Source organism: Etheostoma cragini, chromosome 15 (genome assembly GCF_013103735.1).
Source record: "Etheostoma cragini isolate CJK2018 chromosome 15, CSU_Ecrag_1.0, whole genome shotgun sequence".
Taxonomy (NCBI): domain Eukaryota; kingdom Metazoa; phylum Chordata; class Actinopteri; order Perciformes; family Percidae; genus Etheostoma; species Etheostoma cragini.
Genome location: NC_048421.1, coordinates 9,256,648 through 9,280,979, shown reverse-complemented (window position 1 = coordinate 9,280,979; position 24,332 = coordinate 9,256,648). Strand labels below are relative to the sequence as shown.

The 24,332-nt window shown below is 43.4% G+C and overlaps 3 protein-coding genes across 10 annotated transcripts in view; 2 read left to right on the top strand and 1 right to left on the bottom strand.

The window, feature by feature from the left end:
• crebbpb (CREB binding protein b) overlaps nt 1–15,140 on the top strand; it is a 38,654-nt gene extending 23,514 nt beyond the window's left edge. Inside the window, exons 9-32 of one of the 8 annotated variants that reach the window (XM_034895191.1) lie at nt 43–160; nt 363–537; nt 1,061–1,123; nt 1,270–1,391; nt 2,229–2,415; nt 2,551–2,894; nt 3,053–3,220; nt 4,418–4,598; nt 6,244–6,362; nt 6,464–6,703; nt 6,818–6,906; nt 7,868–7,978; nt 8,131–8,187; nt 8,301–8,378; nt 8,542–8,609; nt 8,741–8,903; nt 9,448–9,594; nt 9,701–9,814; nt 9,917–10,082; nt 10,448–10,615; nt 10,868–11,029; nt 11,400–11,681; nt 11,790–13,229; nt 13,482–15,140. In XM_034895191.1, coding sequence (XP_034751082.1) covers nt 43–160; nt 363–537; nt 1,061–1,123; nt 1,270–1,391; nt 2,229–2,415; nt 2,551–2,894; nt 3,053–3,220; nt 4,418–4,598; nt 6,244–6,362; nt 6,464–6,703; nt 6,818–6,906; nt 7,868–7,978; nt 8,131–8,187; nt 8,301–8,378; nt 8,542–8,609; nt 8,741–8,903; nt 9,448–9,594; nt 9,701–9,814; nt 9,917–10,082; nt 10,448–10,615; nt 10,868–11,029; nt 11,400–11,681; nt 11,790–13,229; nt 13,482–14,135 — 5,416 coding nt within the window. In that variant the 3' untranslated portion in view covers nt 14,136–15,140. Of the gene's footprint in view, nt 1–42; nt 161–362; nt 538–1,060; nt 1,124–1,269; nt 1,392–2,228; nt 2,416–2,550; nt 2,895–3,052; nt 3,221–4,417; nt 4,599–6,243; nt 6,363–6,463; nt 6,704–6,817; nt 6,907–7,867; nt 7,979–8,130; nt 8,188–8,300; nt 8,379–8,541; nt 8,610–8,740; nt 8,904–9,447; nt 9,595–9,700; nt 9,815–9,916; nt 10,083–10,447; nt 10,616–10,867; nt 11,030–11,399; nt 11,682–11,789 lie in introns of all 8 variants that reach the window. The other 7 variants (XM_034895183.1, XM_034895190.1, XM_034895187.1 and 4 more) reach the window with 7 other exon arrangements.
• A 417-nt stretch (nt 15,141–15,557) lies between these two features.
• Nucleotides 15,558–23,509, top strand: trap1 (TNF receptor-associated protein 1). Its single transcript, XM_034893948.1, has 18 exons — nt 15,558–15,798; nt 16,140–16,310; nt 16,427–16,509; nt 17,193–17,333; nt 18,016–18,087; nt 18,236–18,396; nt 18,559–18,668; nt 18,763–18,836; nt 19,060–19,215; nt 19,481–19,601; nt 19,758–19,827; nt 20,051–20,198; nt 20,304–20,489; nt 21,324–21,462; nt 21,572–21,657; nt 21,834–21,979; nt 22,096–22,168; nt 22,727–23,509. Exons 1-18 carry the CDS (start codon nt 15,678–15,680, stop codon nt 22,826–22,828), a joined length of 2,160 nt encoding a protein of 719 aa, XP_034749839.1. The 5' UTR covers nt 15,558–15,677; the 3' UTR covers nt 22,829–23,509.
• Nucleotides 23,510–23,579: 70 nt separating this feature from the next.
• The window catches only part of LOC117957868 (MAPK regulated corepressor interacting protein 2-like), a 6,013-nt gene continuing 5,260 nt past the window's right edge, over nt 23,580–24,332 (bottom strand). Inside the window, exon 5 of the mRNA XM_034893950.1 lies at nt 23,580–23,952. Coding sequence (XP_034749841.1) covers nt 23,882–23,952 — 71 coding nt within the window. The 3' untranslated portion in view covers nt 23,580–23,881. The remainder of the gene's footprint in view (nt 23,953–24,332) is intronic.

The window sequence follows — 24,332 nt, the reverse complement described above, 5'->3', positions numbered from 1 at the left end:
ATTGTTGCTGAGTTTCTGAGTTTTTCTGCTGTCTCTCTTCAGTGTACAAGCCATATTCCCCACCCCAGACCCTGCAGCACTGAAGGACCGGCGAATGGAGAACTTGGTGGCATATGCACGCAAGGTTGAGGGAGACATGTACGAGTCAGCTAACAGCAGGGTAACTAATATAAAAAAAAATGTTTCTATTATCCCACCATTACAACCTGAGTGATGAAAGTCGTCCTTAAAGTTCTTTAAATTCTCAGGCATTTCTCTGGTCACTTTGAGAGCAGAGAATTTTTACCAAAACCAGAGACCAAGAACATGTATTATTCTTTTTAAAATGTTGTTTGCCTTGTTTTTTCTCATTCTCTCACTAGGATGAGTATTACCACTTTCTGGCAGAGAAAATCTACAAAATCCAGAAGGAGTTGGAGGAGAAGAGGCGCTCACGGCTCCAGAAACAGCCTGGCATGGTGGGCACAGCTGGGCCTCAGCAAAGTGGAATGGCTCAGCCCAACTCCATGGGCCCAGGACAGGCTGTCCGATCTCCCAGTAAGTAGTCAAGTTTCTACTCTGGGGCTGTGCAATTAATTACATTTTTATTTTGGCTCCCAACAATCACCAAAATAGTATAATCAAGAAACGATAAAACACTCTTATTGTGTCTTGTGTTCTGAAAGATGTGCATGCGCACATCTGCACGCCCGCACACGCACATCCGCCCCTCACGAACCCTATACAGTCAGGGAAGCAAGTTGTGTGCGCCCGCTGGAATTTAAAAACTCAGCGCGAGTAAAGATAGCAAAAGGAGGGCAGCCACAGCAGCGTTTGGTGAGCAAAAAAGGCAAAACCAACTTCGTTTTCTGGGAACAGTTAACGTGAGCTAACCCTGTGGTGAAGTTTTTGAGCAGCCCTACTCTACGTTCTGGTTGACAAAATACTAAAGGGGAAAGACACTTTAGGGGTTTGAATATTGGCTTTGAATATAACTATTCTGCAGTTCTCAGTTAATACAAGAACAAAGCATTGCTGTAACTGATAGCTACTTATAAATTAACACTTTTTCTTCTCTCAGATGGACCTGTGCCTATGCCCAACATGCCAAATCAGATAATGAACCGTATGCAGGTGCCCCAAGGTATGTGTTCATTCTTTGCTTTCTTAGCAGTGGTTTTCCAGAGAAAAAAGGACTTCATATGTCCTTTTTGGCTAACCATTAAATAACAACTCCAAAGTATATCTATATAAAAGTGTGTGTGTGTGTGTGTGTGTGTTTTCCCACAGGAATCAATCAGTTTAACCCAATGGCGATGCAGAATGCGCAGATGTCTCAGGCACCCATGGGAGCACGTGCTCCCTCCCCCATGAACCATCCACAGCAGATGAACATGAGCTCAGTCCCAGCGGTTAGATCTTACCCCTTCGTCTCTCTGCTTTATTAAATTGTGGTTACCACTACAGATTTACTTGCCTTTATTTTTGGAAGTTATGTTTGGTGTATCTTAATCATTCATACGACTGTGATTTACTTGTGTCAGATCCACCTCCTGCAATGGTATTATTTTTTTTTTTTAGTAACCTTTATTTTACCAGCAAATAATCCCATTGAGATTCAGAATCTGTTGGCAATTTAACATAATCTCAACATAATCATCATCAGCAGCGCTGAGCTTTAGTACTCCAATAACTCATAACTTAATTTTGATGAGTAGACTGGATGTTTTCTGTTGGGGTGCTGTATTATTGACATGGTGCCATTGTGGTAACATTAAGCTAGTTCAGTTTTGCAATACACTGTACAGAGCTGAAATGATACTTTGGACACACTCTGTAGTTTTCTCCTGCTTGTCTCTTCTTTTAGCCCCTCACTGTTTACGGTCTTTTCCTTTATTTTGGAAGTCCCAGTAATAATAATCATCCGTGCGGAACACAGTGAGCAGTACACCGTGTGTTACATTATGTATTTAGTTCAAATTATTTGAGTTACTCAAGGAATCGTTTCAGCCCTATTAACTAGTCACCAGCCTGGTTTACAGCTATTTCGTGTTTCTCCCTGGCTTTAGAGCTGTTGCCATGCTGGGTTTTAAGTCAGTGAACACACCATAGGGCTTATAAAGGTTTATTGTTGTGGTAGCATTATGTATGCTTTATTACATTCACTTTATTTTACTTGGAAGGCATTGAATGCTAGAGGCTTGCTGCAATAATGATTGTGTCCGTTTTATTTCTCTCCTCCTTTTCAGATGGGTATGTCCCCGTCAAGGATGCCTCAGACTCAAGGAATGATGGGTAGTCATGCTAATAACATGGTAGCTCAGCCAGCCAATCAGGGCCAGTTCCTGCCACAGGGTCAGTTCACTGCAGGTGGAGCAATGAATTTGAATGTAGGCTTGAGCCAGCCCACATCACAGGCTGCTGTCACACAGGTGAGGAGACTTGTGCTTTGTTGTACGCTCCCAGCGCTTTTAGTGCTCCTTGCATTTTTGTCTGCCAAATGAGTGTCAACATGTTGGCTGCTGTATGAATGGTGTGTATTGGTATGCTAACTGTCCAGCCCTCTTTGTTCACAGAACTCTAACCTGCCTCTGAATGCACTGGGATCCCTTGGCGCCCAGCTGCCCTGTGGCCCTGCAGTCCAGCCCACCCTGGGTACCACCCCTCCACCTAATGCCTCTGCCACCCTGCAGCAGCAGCAGCAGCTGCAGCAGCACCATGCTTCTGTACAGTCCCAGGTGCCACCGCGGCCCTCTACTCCCGCCTCCACGGGTGGGCCCTCTTCCACCCCAACTCACATACCCAGTAGCCTACCTGACCCCTCCCAGCCGCTCACCCCCTTGCAGGCACACACAGAACCCCCCAGCCAGATGCAGCAGCCCACTTCAGTGAAGGCACAGCACCCAAGCACACCGGTGAGATACTGGTTCTTATTGAAAACTAACTATAGCCCTTGTGTTAGTTTGCAATCTCCTGTTAAAGCTGTTGAAACGTTTTTTGACCAAACTAATTGTTACGAAATGTCAAGATTTTGTTTAGAGAAGATCACTGTATCTTCCTCCTTTTCTCAAAGTTGTCCCAGGCAGCAGCAAGTATAGATAACCGGGTGCCCACTCCAGCCTCTGTGGCTGAGCTGAGCTCCCAGCAGGCCTTGCCGAGCAGCACTGAAGCCAAACCTGAAGTAAAGGAGGAAGAAGATGACTGCAACTCTGGAAAGAAGCAGCCGGATATAAAAATAGAGGTATGTTTATGATTTATAAAATTATTAACAGAAAGAACATGGCTTGTGGCTACTGTGGGCCTGACCAGAAGCCTTTACTGTTTGATCCCGTTAGTGCAAACTCAGTCCACCACAGCCAACCACTTCTGCTCAAATTCCATGTCCTTAAAAGTAAATATGACTTGTGGGAGTGTCTCCCAAAGGTGAAAAAGAACAAGGAAAACAATTAAATACTTGATTGTTTCGAGGGCTGCACGATTAATCTAATCACAATCGCGATGTCACACTCTGCGATTACATACGAATAGGGCAATTTAAGTAAACAAAAAGGTGTGCTGTGTGCGTGACAGTCTTCACTTTACTGACAGAATTGATGCGATATGAAGCCACTGTGTTTTAAGAAGCATATTTTTGTTTATTGTTCACTCTAAATTTCCTTTACATCGTCTTGCTATGTCTTTATCCTCTCACTTTTCTCTCTCACAGTTGCTATGTTTATTCCAACACCGCTCACGGTCACTCTCTCCTCTTGCTTTACCACTCAGACACTGACATCACTCATTTAGCACACCTGCCATTCTCGCTCTCACTAACGCCTTATTTATGGTTCTGCGCTGAATCTTTGTTGAATATGCCCTCTGAATTATGCTACGCGGTGGATGTATTAAGCGCTACCCTCAAAACAATGTCCACGAAAGATGCGACCAATCAGTCTGTTTAGGCACTAGCGTGTGTGTTGAGTGTGTTCACGTGAGTATCAGAAGTGTAGAGGGTTTCAGAGCATGCAGACTTTTAAGAGGTTGCACAGATTCCATTTTGTAACTTAATCACTAGTTATTATATTTTTGAATATATTGATGATCTATTTATTTAATTTGTACTGTTGAGCAAAGCAAACATTTTCTATTTCGTAAAGTTTTTTGGTATTGCACTTTTCTTGTTTAAGTATTTCTCCTTATGCCTGTTTAACTTTGTATGCTCAAGTTAAGTTAAATAGTTAAATAGCCATAAGTTAAATACACATATTCAAAATGTTGGCATTTTGTGTATTTTCCTTTTTATAATCTAGCAAGTAGTTGCATGATACTAATTGGATTGCAATTGCTGTATTGTAAATCGCATTTGCAATATGACTTTTTTATCGCCATTGTGCAGCCCTGATTGTTGCTTGGTTCAGCATCATAGGATAGATGCTTAACCCTGGTTGTGTTCATATTGCAGGATGATGAAACCAAACCCCCGCTGATGAAAAAGGAGGAGCCAGATGCAGCAGAGCCAAAGCAGGAACCAATGGAAACTGAGGAAAAGAAGTTGGAGATTAAGGCAGAACCCAAAGAAGAGGAGGAAAGTGGGGCCAATGGCACATCAACCACATCCACCACTCAGAACCGGAAAAAAAGTAAAAACACAGATCTCTTAGTATATAAAAAGTTTTGTGGTTTTATATTTTGTGATAGAAAAATTGGAAGATGTGTCATTTGATACACAATTTTAAAGAAATGTATACTATTGCACATATTTATTTCAGCTCATGTTGCAGTGAAATCCATTTAACAAGACAAATATGTTATGCCTGTGTCTGAGAATAAAAGGAACACGGCGACTTATTGGGACTTTGGCTTATTTAACGTTACAAGTTAGACAGGTCGATAAATACCCTTCTCATCTCTGTGTGTGCTATAACCCCAGCATTTTTAACGCACCACCAAAAAGCACAGTTACTTCGGCGACAAAACCAATTTGAATAGCTAGTAGCAAACAACAATGGTGATCATGGCTGACTATGAGGAATTGTCAGAGGATTTTTACTTGATATCAAACCAAGATCCATTTAAGATATGTTTTTTTGAGCCAGAATACACAGACAAGGAGTTACAAATTTTGGAAGCTGATAGACGAAATGCCGAACAGACAAAGGTCGAGGGGAGAATCGGATCGAACACGGACTGGTGGTGTATATGTGGATCCAATTCATTAGCAAGGTAAAGGATACAGTCATGAGCGTTAGCTCTAGCATCGCTCATCTTATTCTGGGGTGAAAAGGCACATTTGTGACAGCACAGTAACATTACAGGGGATAAATGGAGCCCAAGAACAACTGCAAAAGTAGTGACCACCCTATTCATGTGAAAGTGTTACTAACGTTACCACTGTAACAGTAGTTAGTCCTCTGAAAAACATAACAGAATACTTACTGTAGCTGCAGGAGATCCACTTTGTCCAGTCTGTAATATCGTTTCATGGTTCGTGCAGGCTAATTTCATTTTTTCATAATAATGGTTCTTGAAGGTGGCTTCAGGTGTATTTGGATCCAAATCCAGAGCAAGTATAGCCATAGATTCAGCGGTCGGCGTTTTATGGTTGGAATTTTATGAAGCATCATGGTATTACCTGGTCTCCTCTGTTAATTGTTGCAGCAAGCACATGGGTGTTTTAGTATGTAGTAATTGTTGACTCTATTACTCCAACTCCGAGTAAACTCCAGGCGAACTCTCTTCTCAGTGACCGGGCTTCTCAGGTTCTGCGAGCAAATCCCTCCACCCAGGTAGCAGTGCTTTGCCTTTCTGAGAAAGTAGTTCATAATTAGCATGTGGTTAGAATATGGCTTTGTTTAATCTGACCTTGTTATTTGTACCCGCTACTATGCAAATCAGAACATGGAAATAGGAACATGTTGGCGTTATTTTGCCACTTATTGGGAGCAGTAGATAGTTGTAACCAGTTACCTGCTGAGCGTCAGAGTTACAGCAAGCACGGTGATGAGAAGGGTATGTATCGACTTGTCTAACTCTCGGGGTAATAGTGAATAAGCTAAAGTCCCATTAAATTGGTGTGTTCCTTTTAGGGGTTTACTCTCTCTCTACACCCCAGTATACATGTATCTTGTAACTTGTTTTTATTAATGCTGATGATCTTTCATTAGAGTGCACAGTTTGATAGGACTTTGAATTAATATCTTGTATTTGCAGACAAGTGTGTGTGCGCGCTTGTGTGTGCGTGTGTGTTGTTGGTTTTGATTTTGTATAACATTATTGTTTGTCCAGTTTTCAAGCCAGAGGAGCTGAGGCAAGCCCTAATGCCAACACTTGAGGCCCTCTACAGGCAAGACCCAGAGTCACTGCCCTTCAGACAACCTGTAGACCCCATGTTACTAGGCATCCCTGTGAGTGTCCACAATACATGCCATACCTTAATTTTGATATTAAAGACTCACAGAAAGTATAATTTACCCATTCTTGCAAATGTATCTCTCCTGTTGCACAGGACTATTTTGACATTGTGAAGAATCCTATTGACTTATCCACCATCAAGCGCAAGCTGGATACAGGTCAATACCAGGAGCCTTGGCAGTATGTTGAAGATGTGTGGCTCATGTTCAACAACGCCTGGTTGTACAACCGTAAAACATCCCGTGTGTATAAGTACTGCACCAAACTAGCAGAAGTGTTTGAAGCAGAGATTGATCCTGTCATGCAGGGCCTGGGCTACTGCTGCGGCAGGAAGGTGAGACAACATGAAATGGGAATTTAAATGGAAAACTTTTTAACTATACTTATCTTTAACATCAATGCCAACTTCAGTTTGTAACTGTCACATGCTCCTCTGATGCTTTCACAGTATGAGTTCTCACCCCAGACGCTGTGTTGCTATGGCAAACAGTTGTGTACCATTTCCAGGGACGGCACCTACTACAGCTACCAGAACAGGTAAAATTGTATGACGACTCTGCTGAGGGGTAGAGTGGGGTTGTAAAGATTAGGTGTGCAGCTCAATCTTCAAAGATAATACATGGACAAGAGATGCATTACATACACCCATACCAACAAAGCTGTAAGTAACTTATTCACATGACTTTTCCTTTGTGTGGGGGTGTTACAGATACCACTATGAGTTGTATATTGTGGCATTATGGCAGCAGAATGGGCATTATCTGGCCCTGTCTTGGCTTTATCTCTGTTGTGCCTGAGAACCAGCACCAAAGCTCCCCCTGGTGTGCAGAATCTGCTTCTGCACCTCTATCATTCCAATGCAACACCATTCAATTAATACAGATTCGTGCTACTAAATGCTGTGAGGTTTACCAACTTAGGATTCAAGACTTACAACAAAAAGTCTTTAATGGATCCTTTTAATGTCCAAAAAGTTCTGAGCAGGGGGTTATCATTTGACAAAACATGATCTAATTTCCTAAAGTATTAAAACTAAAATATCCTTGGACTTCACCTGCACATTTGTATTTGCGTCACTCATCCTGTCTCCATTAGCATAACGTAACAGTCCTTTATCTGCTCATAATGCATGTTGCTTATGTTATAAATGATTGTATTTTTTCCCGTATTCCAGCATGCAGTCAGATGGTGTCATGTCGACATACAGTAGTTTCCTTTTAGAAAATGTATTTCTTCTTTTATTCACATTCATTTACCAATATTAACATTTTAGCATGTTAACCCCATCTCTGTTCCAGTTTGAATGAGAGTGGCTGAATCATGACCATTTCATCTGTCACTAACATGTATATGTACCTCTGCCTGTATGTGTGTGTGTCCCTCCACCTGTCCTCTGCCCATGCTCCGTCCTCGGTTGTTGCCGTGTGCTCCATTTACTCTGCATTCTGCCACCTGTACGCCGGTTTGCCTGTGCTGCTACTGTGTGTGCTGGCTGCAGTTCACCCAAATATGGCCTTATTGCCGACAGGTATCACTTCTGTGAGAAGTGCTTCAACGAGATCCAGGGCAACAGTGTGACCCTGGGGGATGACCCGGCACAGCCACAGACGTAAGTTACCAGGCCCGGTTGGCTGAACACCACTTGATGATCATCTTGCGAGATTATCAGGCTGTTTTCTCTCGACTTTTTCTGTGGAAAGGCGTTTCAATCACAGGAGCCAATATGAATTTGGTTGTCTCTTTATCTCTTTTTTTGTGCAGCATGATATCAAAAGAGCAGTTTGAAAAGAAGAAAAATGACATGTTGGACCCTGAACCGTGAGTACTGTCTTGAGAGTGACTTCAGTTTGTCATTAATGTTATGACAGAGATTCTTCCTTACCAATTTTTGCACCGAAAGCACAAAACAAGCAAATATTTGCCCTTGTCAGGTTTGTTGAATGTAAAGACTGTGGACGAAAGATGCATCAGATCTGCGTGCTGCACTACGATGTCATTTGGCCATCAGGGTAAGCCTTGCTATGGCTGTTGGACAACTATCCAGCCATTTAAGCACACTTAACAGAAAACCTATTTGCAAAGTATAGAGCTTGTACTTCTTTCTAGGAATTTGTATTTGCTGGTTTTACTGTATGTTGACTCTAAACTGTAGTTTGATCTTTCTTCTTCTAGCTTTATCTGTGACAACTGTCTGAAGAAGTCTGGCAAAACAAGAAAGGAGAACAAGTTTTCAGCCAGAAGTGAGTTGCATTTAATAGTAAAACATTAACATTTCATTCAATTTTATTTTTCCGTTTTATTTGATCACAAAAGTCTCAATGTTTATACCTTGAATTGATATTAAAAGCATTTTGTTTTTGTGTTTGTGCTGGTCTTTGTAAAGGGTTGCAGTCGACCAGGTTGGGGACGTACATCGAAGACCGAGTGAATAAGTACTTGAAAAGGCAGAACCACCCAGAGGCTGGTGAGGTGTTTGTGCGAGTGGTGGCCAGCTCTGACAAAAATGTGGAGATTAAGCCTGGCATGAAGTCTAGGTAAGGTTCTCGCCTGCTGATAAAGTGTGCCTCTCCTAATTTGCTAAAACATTTGTTAAATGTGGAGTAACATGATAGTTTTCATTTTGTGTCTGCTTTCTAAATGTAAGCCCAGCTGAAAACTACACCACCTACCACTTAAGAAGTTTTCTGATCTTAGAACCAAACCAAGAGAGAAGTTGGGGATCATATAAGTGCTTTTTAAGAAAATGTGCTAACACAGAGGTTGTCTGAGGTTGTGTGATAATATTATTTACATGTGAATGAGCATCTCTGGGATTTGGGTCGTATTGTTTTGACAGAATTGACACCAATACAACACTATAGTAGTGACATGCAACAAAGGTGTTGCCCCCACACATTGATGGATTTAAATATGTTAAATAAAGACTTGCAAAATACAGCACAGTTGTCTCTAGATTATACAAATGTGTGAGCAAACATGCGTGAAAGACCTAAACATGGAAATTAATTTATTTAGCGAATTCTTATGTCCTAAAAAATTAATTTAAATAACTTTACTTATTCTTCTTGGTTTTCACAGGTTTGTGGACTCAGGCGAGATGGTGGAGACCTTTCCTTACAGAACCAAAGCACTTTTTGCATTTGAGGAAATAGATGGGGTTGATGTTTGTTTCTTTGGCATGCATGTCCAGGAGTACGGCTCAGAGTGTCCCTTTCCAAATACTAGGTAAACTACAGGAAAAAATAAGAATGATGCATGCGTTTTGTCTCCGTTTATTTTGGTATTTTGGTTGTATTGCTCTTTGATTAAATTCTCCATATTTGCTTTGCAGACGGGTTTACATATCATACCTCGACAGTATTCACTTCTTCAGACCTCGTGCGCTAAGGACTGCAGTGTACCATGAGATCTTAATAGGCTACCTGGAGTATGTGAAGAAACTGGGGTGGGTTAAGAGTAACTTTACACGGTGTAGTGTTTTACAAAATTTCAACCTATGCTCTATGTATCACTCCTGCAAGTGGCTGACCTCTCTTGTTGCCCTCAGGTATGTGATGGGTCACATCTGGGCTTGCCCACCCAGCGAAGGAGATGACTACATTTTTCACTGCCACCCTCCTGACCAGAAGATCCCGAAGCCCAAGAGGCTCCAAGAGTGGTACAGAAAGATGCTGGACAAGGCTTTTGCTGAGAGGATCCTACACGATTACAAGGTCAGAAAATGATCACCACGTCATTTCTTTGGGACTCTCAAGATTTTCTCTTTACAGTTTTTCCAAAGCGGGGCTTTTATTGTGAAGGGTAAAAACAGAAAATCCTGCGTTAGGGCAGTGCTTTTTTTCCCCCTCAATTTTTATTGTGTGGTCTATTGAGTTTGTTACTGGCCAATATAAAACGCTTTCCAAAAAAAAAAAAACTGCTAAAAATTACGAAACTCCAAGGAAGCCAAGTGTGAAGTAGATGAACGTTACTTGAGAAATTTGAAAGGCATACACACTTACACATGCACACACAGGGTCGTCTTTTAAGAGCTGTATTACAAGCTTGCCTGATGGAAGTTTTTTGTGTCTGCGTCCAGGACATTTTCAAACAGGCAACAGAAGACCGGATAACCAGTGCCAATGAGCTGCCGTACTTTGAGGGTGACTTTTGGCCTAATGTACTGGAGGAGAGCATCAAGGAGCTAGAGCAGGAGGAGGAAGAGAGGAAGAAGGAGGAGAACACAGCCTCCACTGAGACAACAGAGGTGAGTTAGATGGATTAGGTGCATTGAGCATTTTGAAATGGGTTTTTATAACAGGAACGCTCTTGTTATGCCAAAATCAACAGCCTGACGCTCAGGCCTCTTTTTCACCCCAGATTTTATCATCCTCAAGTCCTCATTATATTAAAGCTTTCAGCAGTCATTCAGGCATTGTATAACCACTCAGCTTAATTGCATAACCTCATCTTGTCTGTTGTGCAATCTTTCTAAAAATTCATGTCCATCTATTTCAAGGGAGCCCAAGCTGACAGCAAGAATGCCAAAAAAAAGAATAACAAGAAAACCAACAAAAACAAGAGCAGCGTCAGCCGAGCCAATAAGAAAAAGCCTGGGATGCCGAATGTAGCCAATGACCTGTCCCAGAAGCTCTATGCCACGATGGAGAAACATAAAGAGGTGGGAAACCCTGACTACTATAATGTCTTTCATGCAGTCCATTTCCATAATTAAAATGCCATTTCAGTAACTAAGTTGTTTTTAACACTTGATACTATACTGTACTTTTAAGCCAAACTGGTAGGTTGACATGGATGTCCAAATAATTGCACAGAACAGGTTTTTTCTTGTTACTGTACATCTTACATGTGGGCAGGTAAGTACACCAGCAAACAACAACAGGATCCATTGGCTTCAGAGAGCAGTTCAGATACATTGCATGTAGAAATTGCCTCCTACATGGGATGGACTTAGAGTTGGGACATTATTACAGCATACTTTGGCTGTTCTTACAACTAACTGACACGGTTCTCCTTCTTTCTACAACCAGGTGTTTTTTGTCATCCATCTCCATGCTGGGCCAGTCATTAACACCCTGCCACCCATTATGGACCCCGACCCTCTGTTGACCTGTGACCTGATGGATGGCCGTGATGCCTTTCTGACTTTGGCCAGGGACAAGCACTGGGAGTTCAGCTCACTGAGAAGATGCAAATGGAGCACAATGTGTATGTTGGTAGAGCTGCACAACCAAGGCCAGGACCGCTTTGTGTACACTTGCAATGAGTGCAAGCACCACGTAGAGACTCGCTGGCACTGCACCGTCTGCGAGGTAGGCAATAATGGCACTATACCGATATGTTTTGAAATCTATATCAGTTATGAATAAAAATTCAAATCTTATCACAACCTTAATGGGGTCTTCCTTACCTTTCATCAGGACTACGACCTATGCATAAACTGCTACAACGCTAAGGGCCACGAGCACCAGATGGTGAAGTGGGGCCTAGGTCTGGACGATGACAGCAACGGTCAGGGTGGAGAGGCCTCCAAGAGCCCTCAAGAGAGCCGTCGTCTCAGCATCCAGCGCTGCATCCAGTCCCTGGTTCATGCCTGCCAGTGCCGTAATGCCAACTGCTCTCTTCCCTCATGCCAGAAGATGAAGAGGGTGGTTCAACACACCAAAGGCTGCAAGCGTAAGACAAATGGTGGCTGCCCTGTGTGCAAGCAGCTCATCGCTCTTTGTTGTTATCACGCCAAGCACTGTCAGGAGAACAAGTGTCCTGTTCCCTTCTGTCTCAACATCAAGCACAAACTCCGTCAGCAGCAGCTGCAGCACAGGCTCCAGCAGGCTCAAATGATGCGCCGCAGAATGGCAACCATGGCTGGAAGGGGTATGCCGATGCCATCTCCACCTACCTCAGCTGCCCCTGACACCCCCAACTCTGTGCAGCAGCCTAATACACCCCAGACCCCCCAGCCCATGCCCAACCAGCCCCAACAACAGCAGCCACCAAATCCTAACAATATTGGCCAGGGTTTCCCCAACAATGGTCGCAGCAGCCAGCCCCCAACACCAGGGCCGCAGGGAAAACCAGGGCCTCAGTCATCCCCTCTTCATCAGCAGCAGTCACCTCTGCCTAACATGCCCCACCAACAGCAGCCTCAGCCACCACAGCAACAACAACAACAGCAACAGCAGCAGCAGCAGCAGCCACTGCTGGCAGCCCTAAAGGTGGCCAGACAGATTGAGATGGTAGCCAAGGCAAAACAGCAGCAACAACAACAACAACAGCAGCAGCAGCAGCCGCAGCAGCCAAATTATGGCATGAATGGGATGCCTATAAACCACCCACGTATGATGGGGCCCGTGCCGGGGCAAATGCAGATGATGCAGGGGCCACGGGGCCCCCAGGTAATGCAGGCTATGCAGCAAGGTCAGTGGGGTCCAGGGATGCAGAATCCCATGCAAAATCCCCAGAGTCATCAGCCACAGGTCCCTCCTCAACAAGGCCCCATGACCCCTCAGCAGGCTCAGGGGAACACTATGCTCCAGCAGGGCCAGCTCATGCAGAGGCCCATGATGCCCCAGCAACATGGCCTCCAAATGCCTGGGGTCATGCCTCCCCAGGGGCCTTCACAGCAGGGAATGACACCACAGCAGCAAAACATGACACGGGGGATACCTGGTAACATTGCTCCGAGTGCCCTGCAGGAATTACTGCGCACACTCAAATCTCCCAGCTCCCCACAGCAGCAACAGCAGGTCCTCAACATCCTCAAGTCTAACCCCCACCTCATGGCCGCTTTCATTAAACAGAGGACAGCCAAGTACCAGGCCACCCAGCCACAGCAGCAGCAGCAGGCACAGCAGCAGCAGGCGCAGCAGCAGAACACTCAGGCCCTGCTTGGATCCCAGGCAGGAATGCAGGCCATGGCAGCCATGGCAAACCAGGTGCAGAGGCCAGTGATGGCACCTCAGCAGCAGCCGCCTCAGCAGGCAGGGCCCCAGGCCATGGCACCCATGGGCCCCCAAGGCCAGATGATGAATGCTGCTCAAAATGGCAATCCCCAACTCTATCGCAGACAGCAGCTGCTCAGGATGCAGCAGATGCAACAGCAGGCACAGCAGCAGGGAGGCATGCCTCAGGGCCACGGTCAGTTTCCTCAACAGCAGCCAGGGCCAGCAAGCTACTCCCAGCTCCGTATGCAGCAGCAATTGGCTATGCAAGGTGGAGGGCCCATGGGACAGCTCCCTCCCACGTCTCAAATGGGTCAACCTGGTATGGGCATGGATGGGCCCCAGAACCTCCTCCAGCAGCGCATGCTTCAGCAGCAGCAGCAGCAGATGTTAAAGCAGCAGATGGGATCTCCAACACAGGCTAACTCAATGAGTCCACAACCTCACATGCTCCAAGGCCAAGCCCAGGGAGGAGCTCACTTACCTGGCCAGACAATGGCAAACACCCTGGGAAACCAAGTGCGCTCCCCAGCCCCAGTGCAATCGCCCCGTCCAGCGTCGCAGCAGCCCCCGCATTCCAGTCCCTCCCCAAGAATACAGCCCCATCCTTCACCTCAACACGGCACCCTCCACTCCAGCTCGCCCCACCCCAGCCTTGGGGGCCCAATGTCGGGCTCCATGGAGCAGGGACACATGGGAACGCCGGAGCAGAGTGCCATGCTCCCGCAACTTAACACACCAAACAGAGGGGGGTTGAATAATGACATGGGTATGGTGGGTGACACGACAGGAGACACGCTGGAGAAATTTGTTGAAGGATTGTAGCATTTTGGGACAGAGAAAGGCCTTGTTCTGTTTTCAGCTGATAATGTTTTGTACTTGCTAATGTAAAAAGCTAAAAGAAATACAAACAAATTAGTCATATGAGGCCTACAGACTGTGAACTTTCCTTAAACCAAGGGACTGCTTTTTCTTCCAACACAGAGAGTGATTTAATAATTGCTATTGAAAAGAAGACAACAAAGACACAAAGAATATATTTTTGGTTCAGACCAGCCATGCAAGAATTTGCTCTGGTCTTTGTGGTGTTTTCATTTGTTTTTCATTTGTTATGCTCTGGTATTGACTTTTTTAACAAAACTTCTCGAAACAAAAAATATTTCATTTTATTAATTTTTTTATTTTGTACCTTTGCAAATTAATATTGTGTTTGTGTTGAGAAGACTGTAAAATAATTTGTCTGGGAATTTTTGCCAGGTTTCTCCTCTTGCTCAGTTTCTCTGTTCCTGGCTAATTTATTGTAATATGCCATTTTTCAAAAGGACTGCCTTTGGGAAAGCCTTAGTTTTCTTTCCTGTTTGCAGAGTCTGTGGGAGATAAATGTATTTGTATAGATCTAGGAACTATTGCACACACCCAGACACAAAAAGCAGGTGTAAAAGAAACCTGCATTGAGGCTTGTTAACGTTCACAGGTGCCGGAATGTTCTTTTTACTGGCCTGGGCCCAGTATTTGTCTTGCAAATGTTTAAAAAAATTGCTTTGTCTCTCCCTCAGTCAAAAGGAATTCTCAATTCTCTCTGAACCTCTTTTGCCTGTGGTGGGAAATTAACTTGTTTGACTGCTGATTTGTGTTTAGAGAGTTTTGTGCATCATTTTCTCTCTTGCATTAAACTTGACTTGATGATGAACTGTTCTCTAATGTAAATCATGCAGCTCGACAGTACTGTAAATATTCAGAAAATAAGAATGAAATCACTGTACAAATTGGTTAAAATGGCTCATTTCGTACTTATATACCATATTGTTAAATAAACCTGTGTGCCACAGACTCTGTTTCTGTTTCTATTTGGAGAGGACTCTATTGTGGAACTGTTACACTGCAACAGTGTAAAAGATTCTGTACATTATAATGTAAAGGATGAACTTCAAACCCCCCCCCCCCACACACACACACACACACACCCTAAGTCTAACAACTAATCAAATATGAAAATGGTATCAAATAATTGTTTTAGCATCAACATTTTTTTTATAACATTTGTATTTGTTTTTATATCATAGTTAAGAATACAGCTCTTTGACCTTGACTGGCAAATTAATTTTGTCAAATAACGATACAGATACGACTAGTAGTGTTTTAAAACATACCAACGGATTTTAAACGGTGCACCTTTTACATTTACATTAGGCTATTCACAAACACTGGAGAAATTTCTACTTTTCATCGGGCAGTGTGGTAGACGCCCTGCTGACGTCATTACAAGGCGCAGTCAAGGGTCTTGCATGTACTACCGTCGTACGCATAGGTCGTACGGCGTGTGTCCCCTCGGTCAGTCGACCAGTCTTGTCTTTCCCCTGGTTAATCATGTCCCGCTGTCTCGCGCTGGCACGGTTCGCCCTCGGTTCTTCTCAGAGGACTAACTCACGGCTAACGGCATGTGCACGAGGGCTGAGCAGCCGAATCACCTCGCGCTCCTTCACCAGAGGTAACGTTAAGTTGTTAGGGAGCTAGCCCAGATCACAGTAAACCGCTGCGGTTCAATTTTACTTCATTTACCAGACTGCAGTCTAACGCCGCAAGCTGGTGTCAGTCGAAAGCTTCCTTAGAAACTAAAAAACTGCTAAATATGAATATCGAGGGATGGCTTACAAGACTCAGTAATGACATCAGATTTTATTTGTTATTTTATAGTCTAAAATAGATAGATCTATGATTTATAAACGTGAGCAACAAATCCTGAACCTATTAAACTGGTTCATGTTTTCAAGCATGTCTGTAAACACTACTCGTGACCATGTTTAGTTGAGTTTGTTGGACCTGTATCAGACTTGCAGCTTGGGCAGCAGCCAAGATGGAGCAGTCGGCCCAAAGTGTGGAGCTCCCAGCGGTCCTGTCTCGGCTTCAGCCAGCAGTCTTACTACAGCACCCAGGAGGCAGAGAAAGAGCCGGAAGAGGAGCCTCTGCACACTATCATCAGTGATACAGAGTCTGTTCAAGGTGGTAGAAGAGCTGCAGACATACAGTACATAATAATGTCACAGTGAAGCTGATCATTTGTCAGATAAAAAAACAAAAAAAAAAACTGAATGTTGTTCTACCATTGATCCATGCAGGTAGCTTGTCCAAACATGAATTTCAGGCTGAGACGAAGAAGCTGCTGGACATTGTTGCCAGGTCCTTGTATTCAGAGAAAGAGGTAAGTGTGTTTGAAAGAAAGAGAGAGATAATCTACAACTTAGACTACATCCACACGAATAAGTTTCTGCTTTAAAACGCATCTGTTGCTATGTTTATGCCTCTGTGTTCAGACTACTTCGAGGCATTTGGACACACTGCTGACCGAGGTTTAGTTTTGAAAATTTTGCATTTCAGTCTGTATGGACAGAAATGGAGACCTTTGCAAATGATGACTCGGACACCCAAGTTTGCTCTCTGATCGGGTCTTATCAGTCTCAATGTGTTTCCTAATTGGCCCTATCATGTGACCCTTTTCCGGAAGAATTAACAATCAACATCAGCCTTGGCACCAGTGATAAATTCAACATGGATAATGAATTACAACCCCCCCCCCTCCCCCCAACCTTGATGTCAATGCTAGCAGCTGTTTTGCCGTTTAAATACTGCACTATTTAATGCGTCTACTTGTGCAGGAAGCGAGCTGTTCTTTTAGCATTGAGCCACGTTTCCTGTGTCCAGTGTCCTATAATTGTCTGTGACATGCGTTTTCAGATTACTTATAAAACACAGGAGGGCAGAGATTGTTTTTGTTTTTTAAAACACTGTTTTAAAATGAAAACGTAATAATGTCGATGTAGCCTTAGCTGGACTGACATTTCAGTAAATGAACTATACCTGATCTTTGCTTCCGCGTCCTACCAGGTGTTTATCAGGGAGCTGATCTCCAACGGCAGCGACGCTCTGGAAAAATTGCGGCACAAACTGGTGACAGCAGGTGGTGAAACAGCTCAGATGGAGATCCACCTGCAGACCGATGGTGCCAAGGGCACCTTCACCATTCAGGTATACCCATGACTGTGTAAAATGTGCAGTCTGCATGACTTAATGGTTGATTGGTATTTTTTTACAGTTTTCTTTCAGTCCCATGTTTACTTTCTGTTAGACATACAACATAGCCCTCTTCCACTGCAGGAGTGTAATAAAGGGCCAGGCCCTCACCAGTGTTAGGGGAGAGGAGGCCATTCAGAGGGAGCAGGAGTTGATGGCAGGAGAAGATGTCTCAACATCCGGCAGAAATTGTAGGAAGAAAAAAAAGAATCGCAATGGGTGCAAAACCAAAAAACTATGAAGTGGTTTGATGCTCTCAAAGCCGCTTTGGGCTACCAAGTGACATGTTTCTGTTGGTCCCAGCAGTCTCCTAGATCCAGAGTAAACGTGAAAGAAAACCGTTAACCAATATCAGCATCACTTCTTTCACTGATTGTCCCACAACGACTTTTTTATCTTCCCTACTACACAGTGCGTAACAATGACATAGTTAGTCCCACTGTAGCTTTTTAAATGAGGTTTATCCAAAATGTCCCAGTTTTCTTAAATCCAGTAGGAACCAGGTTAATAAGTGAAAAAGGCTCCTGATGAACTCTGGTTCCTGGTCTGTCTTTGAAATGGATGCCACCTGGTGGATGGATATCATACAACAAGCTATAATGACTTGAGTGACTGTGATTTTCTGTACTCTTAACAGGACACAGGAGTAGGGATGAACCAAGAGGAGCTGGTGGCCAACCTGGGGACTATCGCCCGCTCCGGTTCCAAGGTGACATTCCTCCACCCTCAACTAGCTTTTGGATATATGACTAACAATCCAATAAATCCATCAGTTTGTCTATGAATGTCACACCTGTATTCATGATATATCCTCCTCATTCTGTCATAATCATTATCATCTCTTCACCACACTGCAGGCCTTTTTGGATGCCCTGCAGAACCAGGCAGAGGCCAGCAGCACCATCATTGGTCAGTTTGGTGTGGGATTCTACTCTTCCTTCATGGTGGCTGACCGTGTTGACGTCTACTCGCGGTCCGCTGAACTCGACGCACCCGGATACAAGTGGTCCTCAGACGGGTGAGAGGGAGGGAAGGGATGGGAATGAAAGTCTTTGATGTCCACGTCAAGAGTAGGAACATGATATTCTCAGTTTGGTTCTGTTCTGCAGCAGACCAAAGAGTGAATACATCTGTTAAAGGACCGTAACCAAATGTGATCCTCTGGCGTTGTCTTCTTCAGCTCTGGAGTCTTTGAGATCGCTGAAGCCAGTGGTGTTCAACAGGGAACAAAGATCGTGCTGCACCTCAAAGACGACTGCAAGGAGTTTTCCACCGAGGACAGAGTTAAAGGTATAACTGCTGGAGCTGCTTCTATACCAGCAGTGAGAAAACACATTAGTGTAGCATCACTCAGTGTCCTTACAAGCTGTTGAATCTCTTTCAGATGTTGTGACAAAGTACAGCAACTTTGTCAGCTTCCCCATCTTCCTGAACGGACGCAGGCTCAACACACTGCAGGTGAGCCTCTCTGATTCGGTCTCAGTCCAAAAACCTTTGACACACATCATTTCACTATTGTTTACATGCTGATATTGCGCCCCGATTGTGAACCTTAAATAAAAGCTTAACGCCTGTTAATTCTGCAGTGAGGCTGAAGAATGCATCAGGTTTCACTGTAATTCTTTGAGATTTTTTTTTCTGTTTTATTATCAATGGTTGCTTGGCCTCTGTCTTCCATCAGGCTTTGTGGATGATGGAGCCCAAGGAAATTAGTGACTGGCAGCATGAGGAATTCTACCGTTATGTCGCCCAAGCCTACGACAAGCCTCGCTACACGCTGCACTACCGTGCCGACGCCCCGCTCAACATCCGAAGCATCTTTTATGTCCCTGACACGGTGAGCAGCTCAGGAATGGCACAGTGTCAACTGCTGAGTGGAAAATCTCACCAGCCCACTTAAAGTGAATGTTTCTGTTTCACATTTCCCCACTCGGCTAATCTGCGATTGAAATCAGCAACTTTCCATAAATGTGTCAAAACAACCGCTAAGATAATGCGAACCTGTGTGAAAGGTCATGTTATGTAACACAATTAGTTGTTTTTTTGGTGGTATTGAGAACACATTAATTTATCTTTATTACAAATAATTAATTTGTCAACAGAAGCCGAGCATGTTTGATGTGAGCAGGGAGATGGGCTCCAGCGTGGCTCTGTTCAGCAGGAAGGTCCTGATCCAGACCAAAGCCACGGACATCTTGCCCAAGTGGCTGCGCTTCCTCCGAGGTCTGGATCCTCCCAAGAGCCTCCACCCGCTCCTGGTGGAGCTGCTTGTTTTTACTCTGCTGTTTCTAAATGCATGATTATATGAATATTTTGTTTCATTTTTCAGTGCTGAGCTAAACACTGTCTGTCTGTCTGTCCGATTGTGTGTGTGTGTAGGTGTGGTGGACAGTGAGGACATCCCGCTGAATCTGAGCAGAGAGCTGTTGCAAGAGAGCGCCCTCATCCGGTAAAACGCCAGTTTTCAACTGTTTATTGGGAAACTCACCTGTTTGTGTTTTTGCGTTTAATGTATCATCACTTATGTTTCACCGTGTTGTCTTGCTCTTACTCTTACTCTTTATTATCAAAATCTCAATTTCTTTTTAGGATTTACTCATAACCTCATAATGGAGTTCTCAGTTCTTTTACTTATTACGTACTTATTGTTTTACCGTCGCCTCTGGCTTCAGGAAGCTCCGTGACGTGTTGCAGCAGAGGGTGATCCGCTTCCTGCTGGACCAGAGCAAGAAGGAGCCAGAGAAGTACAACAAGTTCTTTGAGGACTACGGCCTCTTCATGAGGGAGGGCATCGTCACCACTCAGGAACAAGATGTCAAGGTGACTTTGAAAATGCAAAAAAACTATTTTTTATACAAATGTCAAACGCAGCGGGAATAAGGGATCTTGCCTTACTGTTTGACCCTCCATGCTGTCTTTGCACAGGAGGATATTGCAAAGCTGTTGAGGTTTGAGTCTTCTGCTCTACCAGCGGGCCAGCACACCAATCTGATGGAGTACTCCTCCCGCATGAAGGCTGGCACACGCAACATCTACTACCTGTGCGCCCCCAACCGCCATCTTGCAGAGCACTCCCCCTACTATGAGGCCATGAAACAGAAAGACATGGAGGTAAGCAAGGGGTGTGACGTGTGCTGAGAAATCAACATTTAACTTGTGATATAAGAAATATTTCGTAGCACCACAGAGGGCAGTACATCACATTATTCCTGTAAATCAGTGGAGCTTTTAACGAAAGTCGGTCAGCTCTTATTTTCCAGTTGCATTGTAGGCCATATTCCTATTGACATATTCTTCAGTCCCATGTCCCTTTCCCACTTGTTGTGTAAGATTTTATTTAATTATTTATTAATATACATAGAAAGATATAATTCATTTAAATCTAAAATATCATACTTTGAAAATTTGAGTCCCTTTGTGGCTTGAACTTTAATGTTTACTGTATCAGTTGGCCAGATGAATGCATAGGTATTTTAAGTCCTAACATATTACATCAGAGATCTTAAACGGGGTCGGGGACCCCTAGGGAGTCCTCAGAGTTACTGCAGAACTTATAAAATTGTAAATTATTTTGAAAAGTTTAAATTTAAAAAATGACATGAATTCAACATATTATTAGCAAATATAAATCAATTTGTGATAGAACTAGGTCGACACCCACATGTTCAGTTAATTCTAAGCATTGGCTGTGCCACATGTACAGTATGTTTAACATTCAAACATGATAAAATAAAATCATGCCAAAGTCAATATTCAATTCATTTAAAATGTATGTATAAAGGCCTTAGCCAGTCCTACATGTAATTGGAGGCCCAGTTTTATATTGTCAAATGAGAATAAAAGGGACAATATTGCGGTTCTGTCACTGAAAAGCTGAATAAAAGCTGTTCATTAAGGATGAAAACTGCTGTAGACATTTCTTTTGGGTCTTCTGTGTACGTGCAGGTGTTGTTCTGCTACGAGCAGTTTGATGAGCTGACCCTGCTCCACCTCAGAGAGTTCGAAAAGAAGAAGATGATCTCGGTGGAGACCGACATCGTGGTGGATCACTACAAAGAGGAGAAGTTTGAAGACAGCAAGCCCGGTTTGCTCCTCTCTCATATATCTCCAGTTAAAGCTGATCAGTGTAGCAGGACAACTCTGTGTCCCGGTTGTTGTCCTCACTCCGGTTCATTGCCTTTTCTCTCCTACAGCCTCTGAGCGCCTGACGCAGGAGCAGGCCGATGACCTCATATCCTGGATGAAGAATGCCTTGGGGCCCCGAGTCACCAACATAAAGGTGAAGCTTACTTGTGTCAGGGTCTCAAATGTGTTTTCCTGACAAGACATCAGCTCAGTCGTGGATTTAAATCATCGTAAAATGTTTTTTTCATGTCAGATCTCTTTAAGGTGGTCTTATATTTGGTCTGAAAAATGTCACATTGCATAATACTTTTTTTCTCATCTGGGCTCAAGCTGACGCCACGCCTGGACACCCACCCAGCTATGATCACAGTGCTGGAAATGGGTGCTGCACGCCACTTCCTCCGCACCCAACAGCTGGCTCGCACCCCTGAAGAGAGGGCTCAGATACTGCAGCCCACACTGGAGATCAATGCAGGGTGAGAGCGTGCGTGTATTTTACAAAATGGAATAAAAGATAATGATTACTTTAAATGTGTTTTTGTGTGCAGCTCTCACTATCTTTTTATTTATTTATTTTTTTACCATCGGACAGACATGATCTGATCAAGAAGTTGCAGGCACTGAAGGAAACTAACTCTGAGCTGGCTGGACTGCTACTAGAACAGGTACTGTGGGTTAGAGTTGCACATGGAAAACATCATTTTTAATAAGAAGACCATTATTGTTTCTGATCTGCTCCAGCAAACTCAAGAAATCATTGTTGTCTTGATCAGTTCAGAATAATTTCCATTACAGTTTCCATTAGTCCAACAATAAAGTCATGTCAAGTAGGAGTTACTGTAAAAGTTTAGTTAATGGTGAGGAAACTGCACGTTTCACATTTTAAGCATCTCCCCTGCTCACAAGGACATAATCCCTCCTGCTCCTTGTAGACTTTTACTTTGAAACATATGCAGGAAGTCTCAAGTTATTGACAACAGCTTCACAGCACTCAGAGTAGAAGTGAACAATAACTCTCAGAAGAAACAATTTATGACATTAAAATTGTCTGATAGGTAATTAACGGCTGGTTAAGAATTAGTCATTTCCCCCAGTCTCTGTTGCGGCAGCACATAATCAACTTTGTGTGGGATATTTTTGTCTCTTAAAGTGATTTGCTAATTGGCTTGAAGTATTATCCGTGCAGTTTCACACCATTATTTCTCTTTATCTATATTTTGCAGATCTATGATAACGCCATGATCACAGCAGGCCTGAACGACGATCCCCGACCGATGATTTCCCGCCTTAACGACCTGCTGACTAAAGCTCTGGAGAAGCACTGAGAGCGGATTACAGACATGAACGATGCAGACTGACTTGGTTTCGATGCATTTACAGCTTCTGAAGGGTGTACACAGCTGGAGAACTGCAGTTTTTGTAGAGAAATACAGGCCTGCAATCATATAATGACATTTCCCCCCCTCTAGAGTACTCGTAAAGACGTTTAAAGCTCAGATGGAGTGACCATTAACTGCTGAAAACTTTGTAAACCTGTGTATGTCTTTATGCTCTATGTGCAGCACTATTTCTTCAGGCTTGTCCACACCTTCAATAATATGGATGCACACAATGTAGAGATGAAGTTGGGAAAGTAAGAAGAGATATATTAAAATGTTTGTCATGCTAAAAGTTTTATTCGAAAGTGTGCATAAAAGATTTGAAGAGGTTTCATTAGAAATGCAAGATGTTATCACTGCTAAATGGAGCTGTTGATGTGCTTTTTTAATATGCCCATGTTCTTTTTCCCTCAAAATCCCTCATTGTTCAGCTTTTTTCACATTTTATGTTTTGCAATTCATAAGAAGTGGAATATCTAATGTGGGAATAGTTCATTTGATTAGTTTTTGAACTGGGTCAAATGAAAAAAAGAACTGGTAGATTGTGTATGTGACTTGTCATCTGTCAGTGGTCAAACATGGATTCTCCACAGGTATCATTGATACTAATAAAATGGATTTAAAATAATTATTTATGGAGCTGTTGGTGTCCTGTGTGTATTGCTAATAAGGTGAGTAAACAAGATTCCAAAAGAGCTTGAAAATATGATTTTAATGCAAGTCACATGACATTTCTATTGTGAGGGTAGAAAGATGAGAGAAACCTCAACTCCAGGATGGCGTCCTCAAGTGTGCAGTCTGTCGCAGTCAGCTGGCTAGAGTTCAAGTGAAGTGATTCTCTGGTTTTTATGTAAGCGTCCCAGCGCTGTCCGTCCATTTTGAACCACATCAGGGCATTTCAACCCATCACACCTCAAGCCCAGGCCTCCTCTCCTCTGTGAGCCGTCCTGCTTCAGGTCTCACCTGATGATCCGTCAAGATCCATAAATCCCAGAAGGTTCAGGATAACTTGTCTATATTGGCTAGGAAACGCTTGGCCCACCATTCATCAAGATCTATGGGCACAAAGTCTGAAAAAAACAGGAAGAAAGGAATTTAAAAGATGATATGCCATGAGATCAGATTAAAAGCCTGTTTGTGTGTCAATACAACCTAAAACATTGCTATTCTATGCTTGTCATAGAAATACGACACTATAATGGGCACCAACTGTTTTTATTTGTATGGGGAAAACAATTATTTATCTTAGTTCAGGAGAAATAACTGATAGACATTACCATAGCTCGATCAGGAGTCCTTTCTCTGGTACTTTAGTGTTGAAATAAAGAGCCACGGTATTTTTTAAGGGTTTTAGTGTTAACCCTAGTTGACGGTGTTTACCGCCCTCGCGTGGTGACAGTGAGGAACTGCAACACGACGTTAATATAAATTCGTGGCTAAAAGAATTGGT

Coding starts and splice junctions, on each gene's coding strand:
- trap1 (XM_034893948.1), top strand. CDS start 15,678: ATGTCCCGCTGTCTCGCGCTGGCACGGTTCGCCCTCGGTTCTTCTCAG. Junction 20,490..21,323: donor TGAAACAGAAAGACATGGAG/GTAAGCAAGGGG, acceptor GTGTACGTGCAG/GTGTTGTTCTGCTACGAGCA. Junction 21,658..21,833: donor CCCGAGTCACCAACATAAAG/GTGAAGCTTACT, acceptor TCTGGGCTCAAG/CTGACGCCACGCCTGGACAC.